Here is a 12,689-nt window from a genome sequence, read left to right as displayed (position 1 = left end):
TCAAAAAGCTAGTATTTCTGCAGTGTGTTTCTGCAGTGTGTTTCTGAACTTGACCTAAGGAAGGCATTGAGATTGTTAATCACTTAAAAGTAAAGGCAACTCTATAGTTAGCATCAATTGGGGGAAGTACAGTTTTACATCCACTATAAATATTTAATTACTAAAGAAGATAGGATGGGACTGTTATGACACAGGCGACTTCCTGCATCTGATTACAAAAAGGAGCATTTGTTGAGTTTCACTGTCTCAGTTTGAAGCCTGCTTTATTTTAATAATACCAAATGTGTGTTGTGGAGCAGTTTCCTTCTAGGTTACAGTAAAATAACTAAATTAGGGTGTTCAAAAGGTACTTTATATGGTTCTGGAAAAGAATTGGAATGCTTTCTTTGTTTGCAATGATTATCCATTACTTGCAGCACCTTTACCTAAGGTGCTTACATTTATTTTTTACTTGCTACTTTTCTTGTTTGTGGAGATTAATCTTATTAAATTTTGCTGGTAAATAGATTTTAGCACTGTGATTTGGTGCGTTAACAAGTTGGAGTCTATTCCAGCTTAAAAAGACCACAAAAAGCCTTTTTTTATGCAGTCTGACTTTGAAACCTGAAGTTACTTGATAGCATCCTTCCAATATTCACAAATGAGTAACAGGGCAGATGAAATTACAATTGGAAACTCATCAAAGTAAATTGATGCCTCTTTCGGTCCTGGACTTTGCTGTTAACTGTCTTCGGAAAGAAGTGGTGGTAGTGCCTAGAAAAAGGTGCAGGGCTCTTTCTTATCTGGGATAAACAATAAAACAAATTCTTCCAGAATGGATGAAAAAAATGATAGCCCAGCAGCCAAACCTGAAGATGAACTAAGTGTAAGTAGTTGACTTAAGCATTCTTGATTTCATACACTTTTTGATGCTGTCAAATCAGTTATGATCTGCTAAGTTAAGTATTAAACTTGACATCCCAGCTAGCTTTGTTATAACTTTGTCAGTTTTATAACTAAATCTGGAACTGTCAGTGTGTTTTTGTGCATCTTCAGATTGCTAGTAATGTGTATTTATAGACAACTGAAATATTGGGAATGTCAGTGTGGCAATATGAAAGTTTTTCTGATGTCATGACACCATGCTTTTCTAATAAGAAACCAATTTCTAGGCAAGAAAGGCAACATTAAGTGCTCTGTTTTGCTTTTTCCTGAGGTGATACAGAAGGGGGCTACTGCATGAGGATTAACATGACAAAAAGTGATTGAATAATTTAGTGTATTTTGATACTCGAATTGCAAGCTGGAAACCAATTCTAGAATACAGAAACTGAGCTGCAGCAGAAGAAAGCTGAATTAAGAGTTGCCATCCATACTGAGGGAACAACTTAACTTTGCCATTGTTTTCCTTGCTATAAAGTGTTTATGGTAAGCTCATTTAATTTAAGGATATATTGAAAATCTAGAGCATAACAATAGGTGTTTTTACGAATCCTGCATAAAAGAAAGACTTGCCACACAAGCCTTGATGCATGAAGTGCATTTAAAAAAAAAAAAAAGTTACGATCACAGTAGATGCAATGAAGATATTGACTGCTCTGAGTGCATATGCACATCCCAGCAATGTCAGTCCTGAGCAGCTTTTATTGATCCTTGACAGGAACTCTCTATGTCTAATTTTTAAGAATAATTCTGTCTGGTTAGGTCTACAGCTACAAACAGAAATGACATGGACAAATTTAAATAGAAGTTACTCTTGGGGGGGTATCTTGATGAAAGTGGCAAGAGTTCCCAGTGAGTCCATAAAGTGGCTCAAATTTCAAATGTCAGAACTGAGCATTCATTGAGCTGTCTCATGCTGTCCCAGTGAGCACCTGAAAGTTTCAAGGAACTCTACATGATAGATCAGAGTTTTAAATAAGCAAATAAACAATTTGGTTTTCATTCTTACATAGAATCCTACTCAATAAGCTATTTAAAAAATATAGAAGACAACCAAATCCAGTCTCTTTTTGAGAACATGCGAAACAACTGCTGTTAATTACCTTGATACAGATACTCAGCTGGAAGACTCCAGACTTCTGTCTTCACATTTGTTTGTGGAAGTGGCAAAATGCTCTGTACTAACCTAGTCATTACTTTAGTATTAAACATTTTCTTTTTTTTTGATCATCTTTGAACATCTTCAGCTCAGAAGTCAAAGCCATTGTATTTGACTACTGGCCTGGCAAGGGATATTTGTGATGGCTGCAGATGTTCTATCCGCGAAGCATTTTAGGGCAGTTATATCAGAGAATCATAGAAAACTTCCAGTTGGAAGGGACCTCTGAAGGTGATCTACCTTCCCCCTGCTCAGGACAGGGCTAACATCAAAGCCAGAGCAGATTGCTCACGTCCTTGTTTTACTAAGTTTCAAATATCTCCAGGGATGGAGGTTTCCTGATCTCTCTGGGCCCCTGCTCCACTGTTTGGACACCCTCATGATGAAACACTTTTTCCTCATGTCCAGCTAGAATTTCCCTTGCTGCAACACATGGCTCTTGTGGCTGTCTCTTTACTGTGCGTCACTGAAAAAAGTCCTGCTCTGTCTTCTCTATAACTCCCTTTAGGTAATGGAAATCTATAATTAATTTACAACACACACATTTACTTTGCCTTCTCTTCTCTAGCTAAAGAGCCTAGTGCCCTCAGACTTTCTCCATATATCACATGTCCCAGCCCTGACCATCTTAGTGGCCTTCCCCTGGAATTGCTCCAGTCTATCAACATTTCTGTTGTACTAATGGGCCCAAAACTGGACATAGTACTTCAGGTATGGTCCTGCTAGTGCTAGGCAAAAGGAAGCAATCTCTTGTTGCAGATTAGACAATCTTTTTGGAGACTGCTATTGCCAAAAACTAGTAGTTACGTTTGGCCTGGGAGCCAAGCTTCAAAGGCATGTGCTGTCTGCAGTCACTGAATTGAACTTAGCATCCCACATTGCTAATTCAGAGTGCGGTTCTTAACTGGATACTTTCTGATATTTGCAGTCTTTTTTCCCCTTCAGTGAAATATACTTAGGGATAAAAAATGAGTCTCGTGCTAACACCTTTTAGTCTACTACAAGCCACATGCTCTTGCAGTGTACCTTCCATGAGGCTCCAAGGAATGAAATGATGGCAAATAGCTTGGCAGCTTGTTGCAGCCTTTCTCTGTGCTGCCTATCCCTTGTAACTCTACAGATGATAATAAGGGCCTATTGAGCATGGGGAGCAGTCAGATCTGCCCAAGTTAAGGCCTGTGCTATTGTATATGCATCTATTCTGGTTTGTTTGTGAACTAGTTTGGTGTATTTCTGTGTGGGCACTGAAGGAGATGGGTGATGAGATGGGGGTCAGTCCCTCAGCAGAATGAAGCTTTCTGCACCTTGAGTAAGCAATTCACTGACTATCAGTTGGTGCAAATTAAAAATCTCTGGCCATGCCACTAAGACCTGATGTACCTCTGAGCTATGTCCCGGCCCACAGTGGCATAAAATCAGCTGTAACAGTAGAGAGATCCACTCTGAAAATGCCCTTAAAACATACAGAACTACTCCAAGGATGAAGATCAAAGCCAATAAAGAGCTTTTTCCTTATTCTTATGATGGCGAAATTCAGCTTCATCTTCGTATGAAGTCTTGAGCCAGATTGTTCTGTCCCAGTCTGTTTTGTGTTTCAATGGAGGTATTTTCCACTGAAGATTTGCTGCTGGTTGCTAACTGGTATTTGTCAATACCTCCAGCCATGGAGACCCCACTACTTCCCCAGAAAGCCTCTTGCAGAGCTTCCCTCTTGTTAGCATCATGTTGCTTGTTGGAATATCTTTCCTGAATCTTCCTCATAGCTGTGGCAAGATTATCACGTTTAAATTATAGTTGTGATGTAAGAATGAAATTTAGTTATAACGGTGGTGTAGCTAGGTATCAGGGCTATGCCTGCATTCATACTCAGTGCACTTGATCATTAATTCTCTGGAACTCCTCATAGCCTATGCATGGGTGATGTCAATAAATTGACTTGAGAAAAGGTGATTGAACTTCTAGTTGGCCTCACAACAAAGCATTTGACTAACCGTTACAGGAGCTCTCTAGGTAAGAATTTCATAAAGTCCTCCAGGCAGCTCTTGCTGTGTATATAGATATTGATAAGCATTACTTGTACACTTAAATGTGCTTGTTAACATCCTGAGTTCCTGCTGCAGGATTGACCAAATTGTACATAGATACAGTACTCATAGGAAGTAAAAACTATTCTTGTAGATGATGGTCACATAGGACAGTCTTTTGGACCTGGTTAAGATAGGAAGCATTTTGTATGTAGTTTTAGATAATCTGGGCTTCCGCTAAGGGGCCACATAACCAGGCTGGATAACTCTGTCCAGGATCCCACCACAGCAAGACCTGTGCTGTGTCCTCCCACTTGCTGGAAAGCACATCTCAAAAGGAGCTGGACACATAGGAGGAGGGTATCCATACTTACTGCTCCTCATCCTGAAAGGAGGCTGAGACGTCTTTGGAGGGATGAATGGGTTGAGGCCTTTTGTAGTGGGATAGGTTTTGGTCTGAGAAGAAAGTGACTTTATTTGGAATGGCGATGACATTTTGATCCTGGACTGGGGGGAAGCAAGGATAGTGTGCATATTTCTGCCTCCTTATACCTAGCAGAGAAAGAAAAGGCCACAGTATTGGAAAAAGTATTAACTATTTGAGTAATGTGTTAGCTCACTTTCCACTTCAAACAAACAGTGGAATGAACGGATGAACAAGCATCTGCTCCTGCACTGAACTTGCATACACATAGCAACTATTTGGGTCGTTATGTTATCAAGCTGCTGGTGAAAAGCTACTCTTTTGCAGTACTTGTCTGTGTGTATGTCTCAGCCACAGACAATGCAGGTAATTAAAGGTTGCCTGCCCTTTTGACTAAAGAGGGCTAATATACTTCATGATAATGAGGAATGCACATGGATATCAGCACCCATTCAGACGGTTAATACTGGGTAGCAGTTGCATGGTGATCCGTTGTCTTAGGGTACATTGTATTCTTCTGTCCCTATGCAATAAACCTTAGGCAATAGGGATTGTCTCTGTATTGTCCACTGTGTTTCTGGAAGAACAGGATCCTGCTTCTTGACTGGAGTTTCACACAACTGTTATTAATGGAGCTGTGGTTTGTGCGGTAGCAAATGAATGCGTGTGGAAATCTGCTCTAGTTGTTGGTCAGCCAGGTGCTGTTTGAAATTGCTGTTGTATGCTGTTGTATGTTCCATATTGCTTGATGTCTTTCACCTTATTTTAGGTATCCAACATCTCGGTCCAAATGGTGACTGGAGAAGATAGATTGGCAAAGAGGATTCTGGCAAGGAAAAAACATGGCAAATTGCAATTGAACAAAGAAGAGAAGCCAATGTGGAATTTTCAAAACAAAATCATTCTTTTTACCCTTGTTCTATTCATTTTAGGTGTTATAACCTGGACTTTACTGTGGCTTTTCATTGGTGAGTTGATGAAAGCTGAAGCTAATCACTATCCCTAACAGCACTCTCAGTTATTTTTAGGATCTCACTTGTCCTGAAGGCTTTTTCTAAAATAAACATGCATCTTATTTAAATGAGACCTGGAGGACTTTGACTGTCTTTGTTAGGACTTGTATCAGAAGGCTGGATTAACAAGCAATTACAAAAGCAGGCACAGCTGCTTGCTGTAGGAAGTGTGTCCTTTTTTTTTTTTTTTTTTTTTTAATGGGTTGTGCAAAGCATTCTTTATGTGTACTAGCTAATCGTGCAGGCTTGACAGCTCTCATGAACTTGATTCCTTAGAAGTTCTGCCTCCCACTGTGTTTCTTGGCTGAATAAAGGCCATATAAGCCCTTTGCCTCTCTCACAGAATAGATATAAAGAAGCTAAAAGGTTTCAGGGAGCAAAATGTAGAAGGCAAAAGTGTTTTTCCAAGATCTGTAAAAACTCCGGACAGGATTATCATCTCTGTGGAACGTTTCCTTCCCACTTCATGTGCCTAACTGGGCAGGAAAAGCTATGTTCTCCTCTTCAGGCCCCTGAGACTAATATTGTGTAAAATTCCTTAGGGATACTCCAGAATCTGGATATTGATATTGCCTTCATTTTGCTGCTTCATTTGTACAGTGGTATCTTTCCTTGTGTGTAGAGTTGCAGGTGCTCAATTAGTCTTCATAGTGTGGAGCTTGTCTAGAACAGTTTGGCTGTGAAAATATAGGGTTCGTTTGGTAGAGTCCTCTCCACTGTAAGGCTGAATAGGTCAATTTGGTTTGGAATTAGATCAGTAAAAGCACTTTATTGTTATTTTTAAAAAAACAATTGGAGGCTAACTGTGGTCTTTGTTTCTTGCAGTTCAGGCAGAAAACAAAGATGCCTTGTATTTTGTTGGACTGTTTCGTGTTGCCAACATAGAATTTCTTCCAGAATACAGGCAGAAGGAGTCAAAAGAATTTCTCTCCATGGCACAGAATGTGCAGCAAGTGGTAAGATGCATGGGCTGCCCAGCTAGCAAAATGTTCAGACCTATGAACAGGAGGTGCGGCTTTCGGGTGGCATTGAGGAGAAGCCTTGTGGTGGGCCTTGTTGTGGTGTTAGATGTCTTTATTTCTCTAGAAGACTGTGTACAAAGGGTGGGTATCTGGAGGCAGGAAGGGACTAGCTGCTTTTAGCTTGTTAATTATAAACTAAATTTGGGAAAGGTCTGTTTGATATGTAAAAATATATATATATATTTATTCCCCCAGTTCAGAGTCTGTGAATAGAACCTTACAAAAGCCCTTCAAAACTTAATTGCCACTTTTGAGACTTTAAACTGATGAAATTTCTTGTATTCAAACTGGTATCTGCTGCCAGTCTTCTGCCTTACAGCATCTATAATTACTCTAGAGTTCTTGAACACATTTACATTTATATCTGATGCCAGATAATCTAAAGGACTTTATTCTTCCCAAACACCAGTCAGTCAGAGCAGAAATAGTACTTTCTTGTAGGCTATTAAGGTTGCTTTACACAGAGAAGAGAGAGGAGGGAATCTTGGTCAAAAAAGGAATTTGATTTTAAAGGCATGTGGTGTGGGGAAGAAAAATCATTAATGTCAGGAAACGCAGCACTGTCCACATGAGGGTTATAGCAATAGTGACAAAACTGCCTAACAAAATGAAATGGATCAGATGCAATCAAGAGATTTTTGAATAATTGCTAAGTTTTTGTCATCTTATAATTTGAATTCATGCTTGTGTTTTCCAGCTCTGTCTTTGATAAGAGGAATGAATTTTTTTTCCCCTGAAAGACTTGACGCAAAAGACTTGAAAGCAGGCAGTTTAGTCTTCCTCCCGTGTTAAGCACTGCAGTGCTTTCAGGAAGGGGTGCAGCAGTGTGTGAAGTGTCCTCCTCTACTCCATAATGGCATCCCAGCTCCACTGTTTTGATGGGGAGCAGCTCTAACCAGCTGTGATCTCTGATCCTATGTCTTGCTCTTGGCTCAGAACGTCTTGTGGTTGTGGCACATAATGGAGAGAGACAGATGACAGCCAACAGATGTGAATTGCCAACACTGCCACCACCTCCTACCCGAATATAACTCAGAAATATTTTTCTGGCTGTAATCTTTGCCTGAACTCACCAACAGATTTTTATATCGCTGAGCCTGTGCTTCTTGATGACTTGACTACTGGCCAAAATCACTAGTGTGGTTTTTTGTTTGTTTGTTTTCCTGCCCTTTTGTTCATGGCTTCTCATTCATAGATCTCCAGAGTGATAGTGGAAGAACCTCTCAAGATAGCCTCCTTTTTCCTTTGAATATGTAAAACCCCTTGCAGACTAATCTGGAGAAACACTGAGATCCGCCCATTTTATTTAGGCCTTCAAAATAATTGTTTGGACTTCCTGTGTCAAACACTAGAAATTTGGGGTTAATGTTAATGTGATTCTTGCTGTGATTTTTATGGCCTTTGCATCAAAAGAATCTGTTACAGTAATTTTGGCATTGATTTTTAACTACTAGCAGCAGGCTGGGGTCTGAACAGCTTGAGGTACATGCCACCTTGTGGCTTTAGCAGTGTGCCTCTTTGTATACAAGGAATGAAGGTTATCATCAGGCTTTGGAACAGCTAGAATCAGGACCATGCTTTCCTCAAAGGCAGTCCTACGGCATGAAAGGCAGAATTTTTTCCTTCTCCACATACTTTACACTGTGTTAGTAAGAAATATGTTAATGCTGAGCTATTAGTGAAGAAAATGGGCACAAATTGAATTGAAAGACAAGTAATTTCATTTAAACACATGAAAAAACTTTGCTGCTGTGAGGGTGGTCAAACACTGGAACAGGTTGCCCAGAGAGACTGTGAAGTCTGCATCCCTGGAAATATTCAAAACCCAACTGAACACAGTGCTGGGCAACCTGCTTTACTTGACCTTGCTCTGAGCAGGGGGGTTGGACTAGATATCTCCAGAGATCCCTTCCCACCTCAATTACTCTGTCATTCCGTGAAAATACTCTGCTGAATACCTTTAACAGCATCCTTATTGCAGCTGGAGAACACACACAGCATTACAAGAACGTGCTCATTTCCTGAAGAATGGCCATAAATTTTCAGTATCAGGAAAGAGAAGCTCTGTGTGTGTAAGATTTCCTGGGCAAAGAATGTGCATGCTTTTCAAACTCACTTATTTGTGAGAAATGTTGCTACATGTGTCAGCTGGTTTTGTGCGGAAGATCTGATGCTTCTTGGGAATATTGGACTCACTATGGATGTTTGAAGAGCTGATCTGTCCATGTTTGCTGCTTTGACTGGATTGGTTACCCTATGTTTGGAAATCCTTGCAATTGCATAATCCTATAGAAAAGAGGATGTTCCTGGGAGAACTTAGGCATGTAACACCTCTAGATCTGGTTGTTTTAGAGAAATGCTAAATCTTCATCAGCGTAATACTTTCTCTTTCAGATGAACTTGGTTTACACAACCTCTGCTTTCTCCAAATTTTATAAGCAGTCCGCTGTTTCGGAAGTCAGGTAAAACTGTAGTTAATGTGTTGGTATTTTTGTTGGATATTGTATAATGCAATGAACTACAAGAGAAGCCTATTTTTGGTTGTTGTGATTTAATCTCTTTGCTATGCACTTGTAATAGCAAAATCCATTTATAACCTGTACCAATTCATTTCACACAAGTAAGGGCAAACTTAAGTCATATAAACAATTCCTTATCTATCAGGAATATGGTTTAAGGTAGAATGAAATAATGTAACTAAAGGGTTTGGTGATAGTTTGGCTGCTAGATCGTCAATACACAGAAGTTTGGCCTCTGTTAGAGCACAACTCTGTATTAGAGTTGTGCATATTTTATAAATAATATACATTGATATAAAACTATTTTGTACTGAGAGAGCTCTGCATAGTGGGAAGGAAAAATCTCTATACTCCTATAAGGTACACTTACTCTAGTATTCAGTATACAGTTAATGCTAGAGGTTTAATTATGGTTGATACTGTTGAATCCTCTTGAACCAATACAGTTTTGGAGTATGAGTTTCCAGGGTACCATGAATTTAAAGATCTTCCTCCCCGCCACGGGGGCAAACAGAGATTGGGGTGACGATAGGGAGCCTCTAATGCATTATCTAAATAGTGTAGGCAGCAGTTTTGGCATACTGCACAATACAGCACACTGCACAGTACAGGGAGAGGTGCACAGAGAAACAGAGTACTCCATTATTGGAGATGATCGTTCTTTCATTTCTGTTATGTTCTTTAGAAGAAAATCCAGTTCAAATTCAAGTAGATGGGATGATTTCCACAGACCTCAAAAGTCAGGATCCCTCAGGAAATCATTCTAGCGAAGATTCCTAGTTGGAGATTTAGGGGGTTTTTAGGAAAGAAAATATGTCCAGTGTGTGAAAACAACATGGCAAGATGCAATATGAGCCATAGTCTTCTAAATTTCTACTTCAGAAACTTGTGTTAAGAGTCCTGTCTTGATAAAACCTTCACCATGACGGCAAGCTATTGGACCTCTTTATTTCAGTAACAACAACAATGGAGGCCTTCTTATTCATTTCTGGATCGTATTTGTAGTACCACAGGCGAAAGGCCAAGTGCTCTGTGAGGACTGTGTGGCTGCCATCTTAAAGGACTCCATTCAGACAAGTATCATCAACCGGACCTCAGTGGGAAGTCTTCAGGGCCTTGCAGTTGACATGGACTCCATTGTACTAAGTGGTTAGTATTAGGACATGCCCATATCCTTCAGGAAACACTTTGTAATCAGAAATTTTTATCTTGGAGTAACAGTTTCTATAAACATACCAAAATCTCTATTGTGTGCTTCTAATATTCAAGTTATAATAATTAAAAAAAAAAGAAAAATTGGAGGTCAAGTTAAGGTACAAAGTGTCCTGATTGCAAAGGCTCCTATACTTTAAGGGGTTATGTCCAAGTTTAGAAGTTAATCCTGACCATTTGCAGCCAGCTCAGATTTGGGTTAAGCTGACTTTACAAGTGTCAAAAGATCAAGGGTTAAGGTTTCCACAGGGATCAAACTTCAGCCCCTCTGTTAAAAATGAGATTCCTGTCACCCCTTTAATAAAGATTAAAAAGTGTATTATAAAGCTGCCATTCTTTTTAAGTGCCACTCCTGTTTGGGGAGAAATCAGCAATGTAGTGTTCAGGTACCTGGTTAATGCAAATAGTTACAAAATCATGCATGATTTTCAGCTCTGTGAACAAGGTCAGAACAAGCTCCACGCACATGAGTGTCTAATTGAAAGCTGAGAAAGACTTTGTGGCAATGGATGAGGAAATGACCTCCTGGGCATAGCGCACGCGCGCTCTCTCTGGGTGTGTGTGTGTGTGCGCGCGCTTGCCTTCCGTTGAATTTGACTGCTCAGCACTGAGATTCTGCCTATGACGTGACTGCTCCAAAGCTGCTCCCAGAATTTGCAGAGATTGAGGGGGCTTTGGCATCTTCCCTCTTTGACATAGCTGTTCTGTTCTGCATGTTTAGCATTTCATTTAAGTGAGTGTGATTGAATTAAACTCCATATTCTGGATTTTGTGCAAATGAGAAGACTTACAGAGCTTTCTTTCTTTCTATGCAGCTGGTCTTCGATCAGATTATTGGTCAACAACGGGAACAGGTAACTCGCCATTCTTGGAAGCTTCCTGACAGAGGAGAGGTAGAAAAGGAAGTTGTTAGTTCATCTCTTAGGCTCAAAGATACTGTTCAGCATTATTTTAAGAGGATTAAATTCAGCCTTAGCATTTATGCCCTGACCAGGGGTCTTGCATGTGACAAATATATAAACTGTCTGCCTTTATTTTGACTGAAACTTTGCAAATGTACCTGGGAAATAAACCAAGTCCTTTGTTTGCAGTTCCTTCTGTTGAAGGGAAAGAATGTAACCACTTCTAATTTGGGTAGTATTGAATTTAAGTCCATTAATTGGTGTTTACCCTCAACAACAGCAATGCTTAGGTCTGTCCTTTTTCCTCCTCCCTTTTCTCCAAGATGGATGATGAATTTTGCTTTTAAATGGATTCCATAACAGAAGTTAGTCTAAGCAGTTGAATTTTGCCAGGTTTATGGGAGACATCTTTCAAATACCTGCTTGGTTTCATGTTGTAACCTTCCCACTGGGGTTCTTTGGCAGTGTGCAGGGAGACTTTACAAGCAGGACATACACACAAAAAAGTACAAGAAAAATTACGTTGATTAATACATAGAATAGATACCTAGGACTAACAGGCTGCTAGACTAAGCATTAATATGCTAATCACCTTTGATGCAGAAACCTGATGAGTCTCTGCTGGCCCAGCAGATGTCAGTCAGCTAGGGATGTGTTGGCTTCCCTTGCTCCTTAGAACAGGCTTACTCTTCATCTGGCTAAATTGCTATCTTTTAATTCTTCCTTTTTTTTAAGGGCTTTATACCTTTTCATGTCTATGTTTCTCTTTTGTGAGACACTAATTTTTACTGTTTCAACAATTAAGTTTCTGTCTGTGTTTTCTGCTTCTGTTATCTTGCATGATTGTAGCTTACATACTTTCTCAGAGCTCAACAACTGCTTTTCTCAGTGCACCCAAGTCAAGGTCTCATAGCTTTGCTGACCACAGCTGGACTTTTGGTCACAGACCCTGGGCCATGGGTTACAGTGCCTAGTTTGATATCAGCCCATAATTTCTCAAAATTCAACTCATGTTTGCTAAAAAAATCATTTATTCAAAACCTTTCTTGAACGTAACTGCAAAGCATAGCGTTATTGGCCTTTGTCACATCTCTTTACAGGCATTTTAATTATATAAAAGAACTGTGTGCATTGGTGATTACTCACAGAGCTATTTTGGCTAGTTTCAGTTATTTCAGTATTCTAGGGCAGAGGAATTATTACAGTCAGATCTCATGCTTGAATTTATTCCAGAATGTATTCTCTAAAGGAGAAGAAAATAAGTGGAAGAAGAGTGTAGCACAAAAATTGATGCTAAGGTCCTTTTAAGACTTATATAATCTACAAAGGGAGACAAATGACATGCCACATTTTAGATGTCTTTCAGAGACTTACAGAGTAGTTGAGTGCAGTTGGACTGGTATCTAAAAGAAGCATAGTGCTGGTATGCGATGGGGTTGCAGGGGAACACAAACATGGATTGCCGAAGGATTTAAAGCCATATATTGGTGCAA

At 39.7% G+C, this 12,689-nt stretch overlaps 1 protein-coding gene across 1 annotated transcript in view; it reads left to right on the top strand.

The window, feature by feature from the left end:
* Nucleotides 1-799: 799 nt before the first annotated feature.
* Nucleotides 800-12,689, top strand: part of TMPRSS7 (transmembrane serine protease 7) — a 33,200-nt gene continuing 21,310 nt past the window's right edge. The window contains exons 1-6 of the mRNA XM_013950217.2: nt 800-865; nt 5,298-5,496; nt 6,367-6,497; nt 8,958-9,025; nt 10,038-10,231; nt 11,110-11,148. Of these exons, the coding sequence (XP_013805671.2) occupies nt 815-865; nt 5,298-5,496; nt 6,367-6,497; nt 8,958-9,025; nt 10,038-10,231; nt 11,110-11,148 (682 nt within the window). The 5' untranslated portion in view covers nt 800-814. The remainder of the gene's footprint in view (nt 866-5,297; nt 5,497-6,366; nt 6,498-8,957; nt 9,026-10,037; nt 10,232-11,109; nt 11,149-12,689) is intronic.

The sequence above is a fragment of the Apteryx mantelli genome, chromosome 1, assembly GCF_036417845.1.
Source record: "Apteryx mantelli isolate bAptMan1 chromosome 1, bAptMan1.hap1, whole genome shotgun sequence".
In the NCBI taxonomy this organism is placed as follows: Eukaryota; Metazoa; Chordata; class Aves; order Apterygiformes; family Apterygidae; genus Apteryx; species Apteryx mantelli.
The sequence above is the reverse complement of the archived record's forward strand: the minus strand, read 5'-3'. Positions and strand labels throughout refer to the sequence as shown.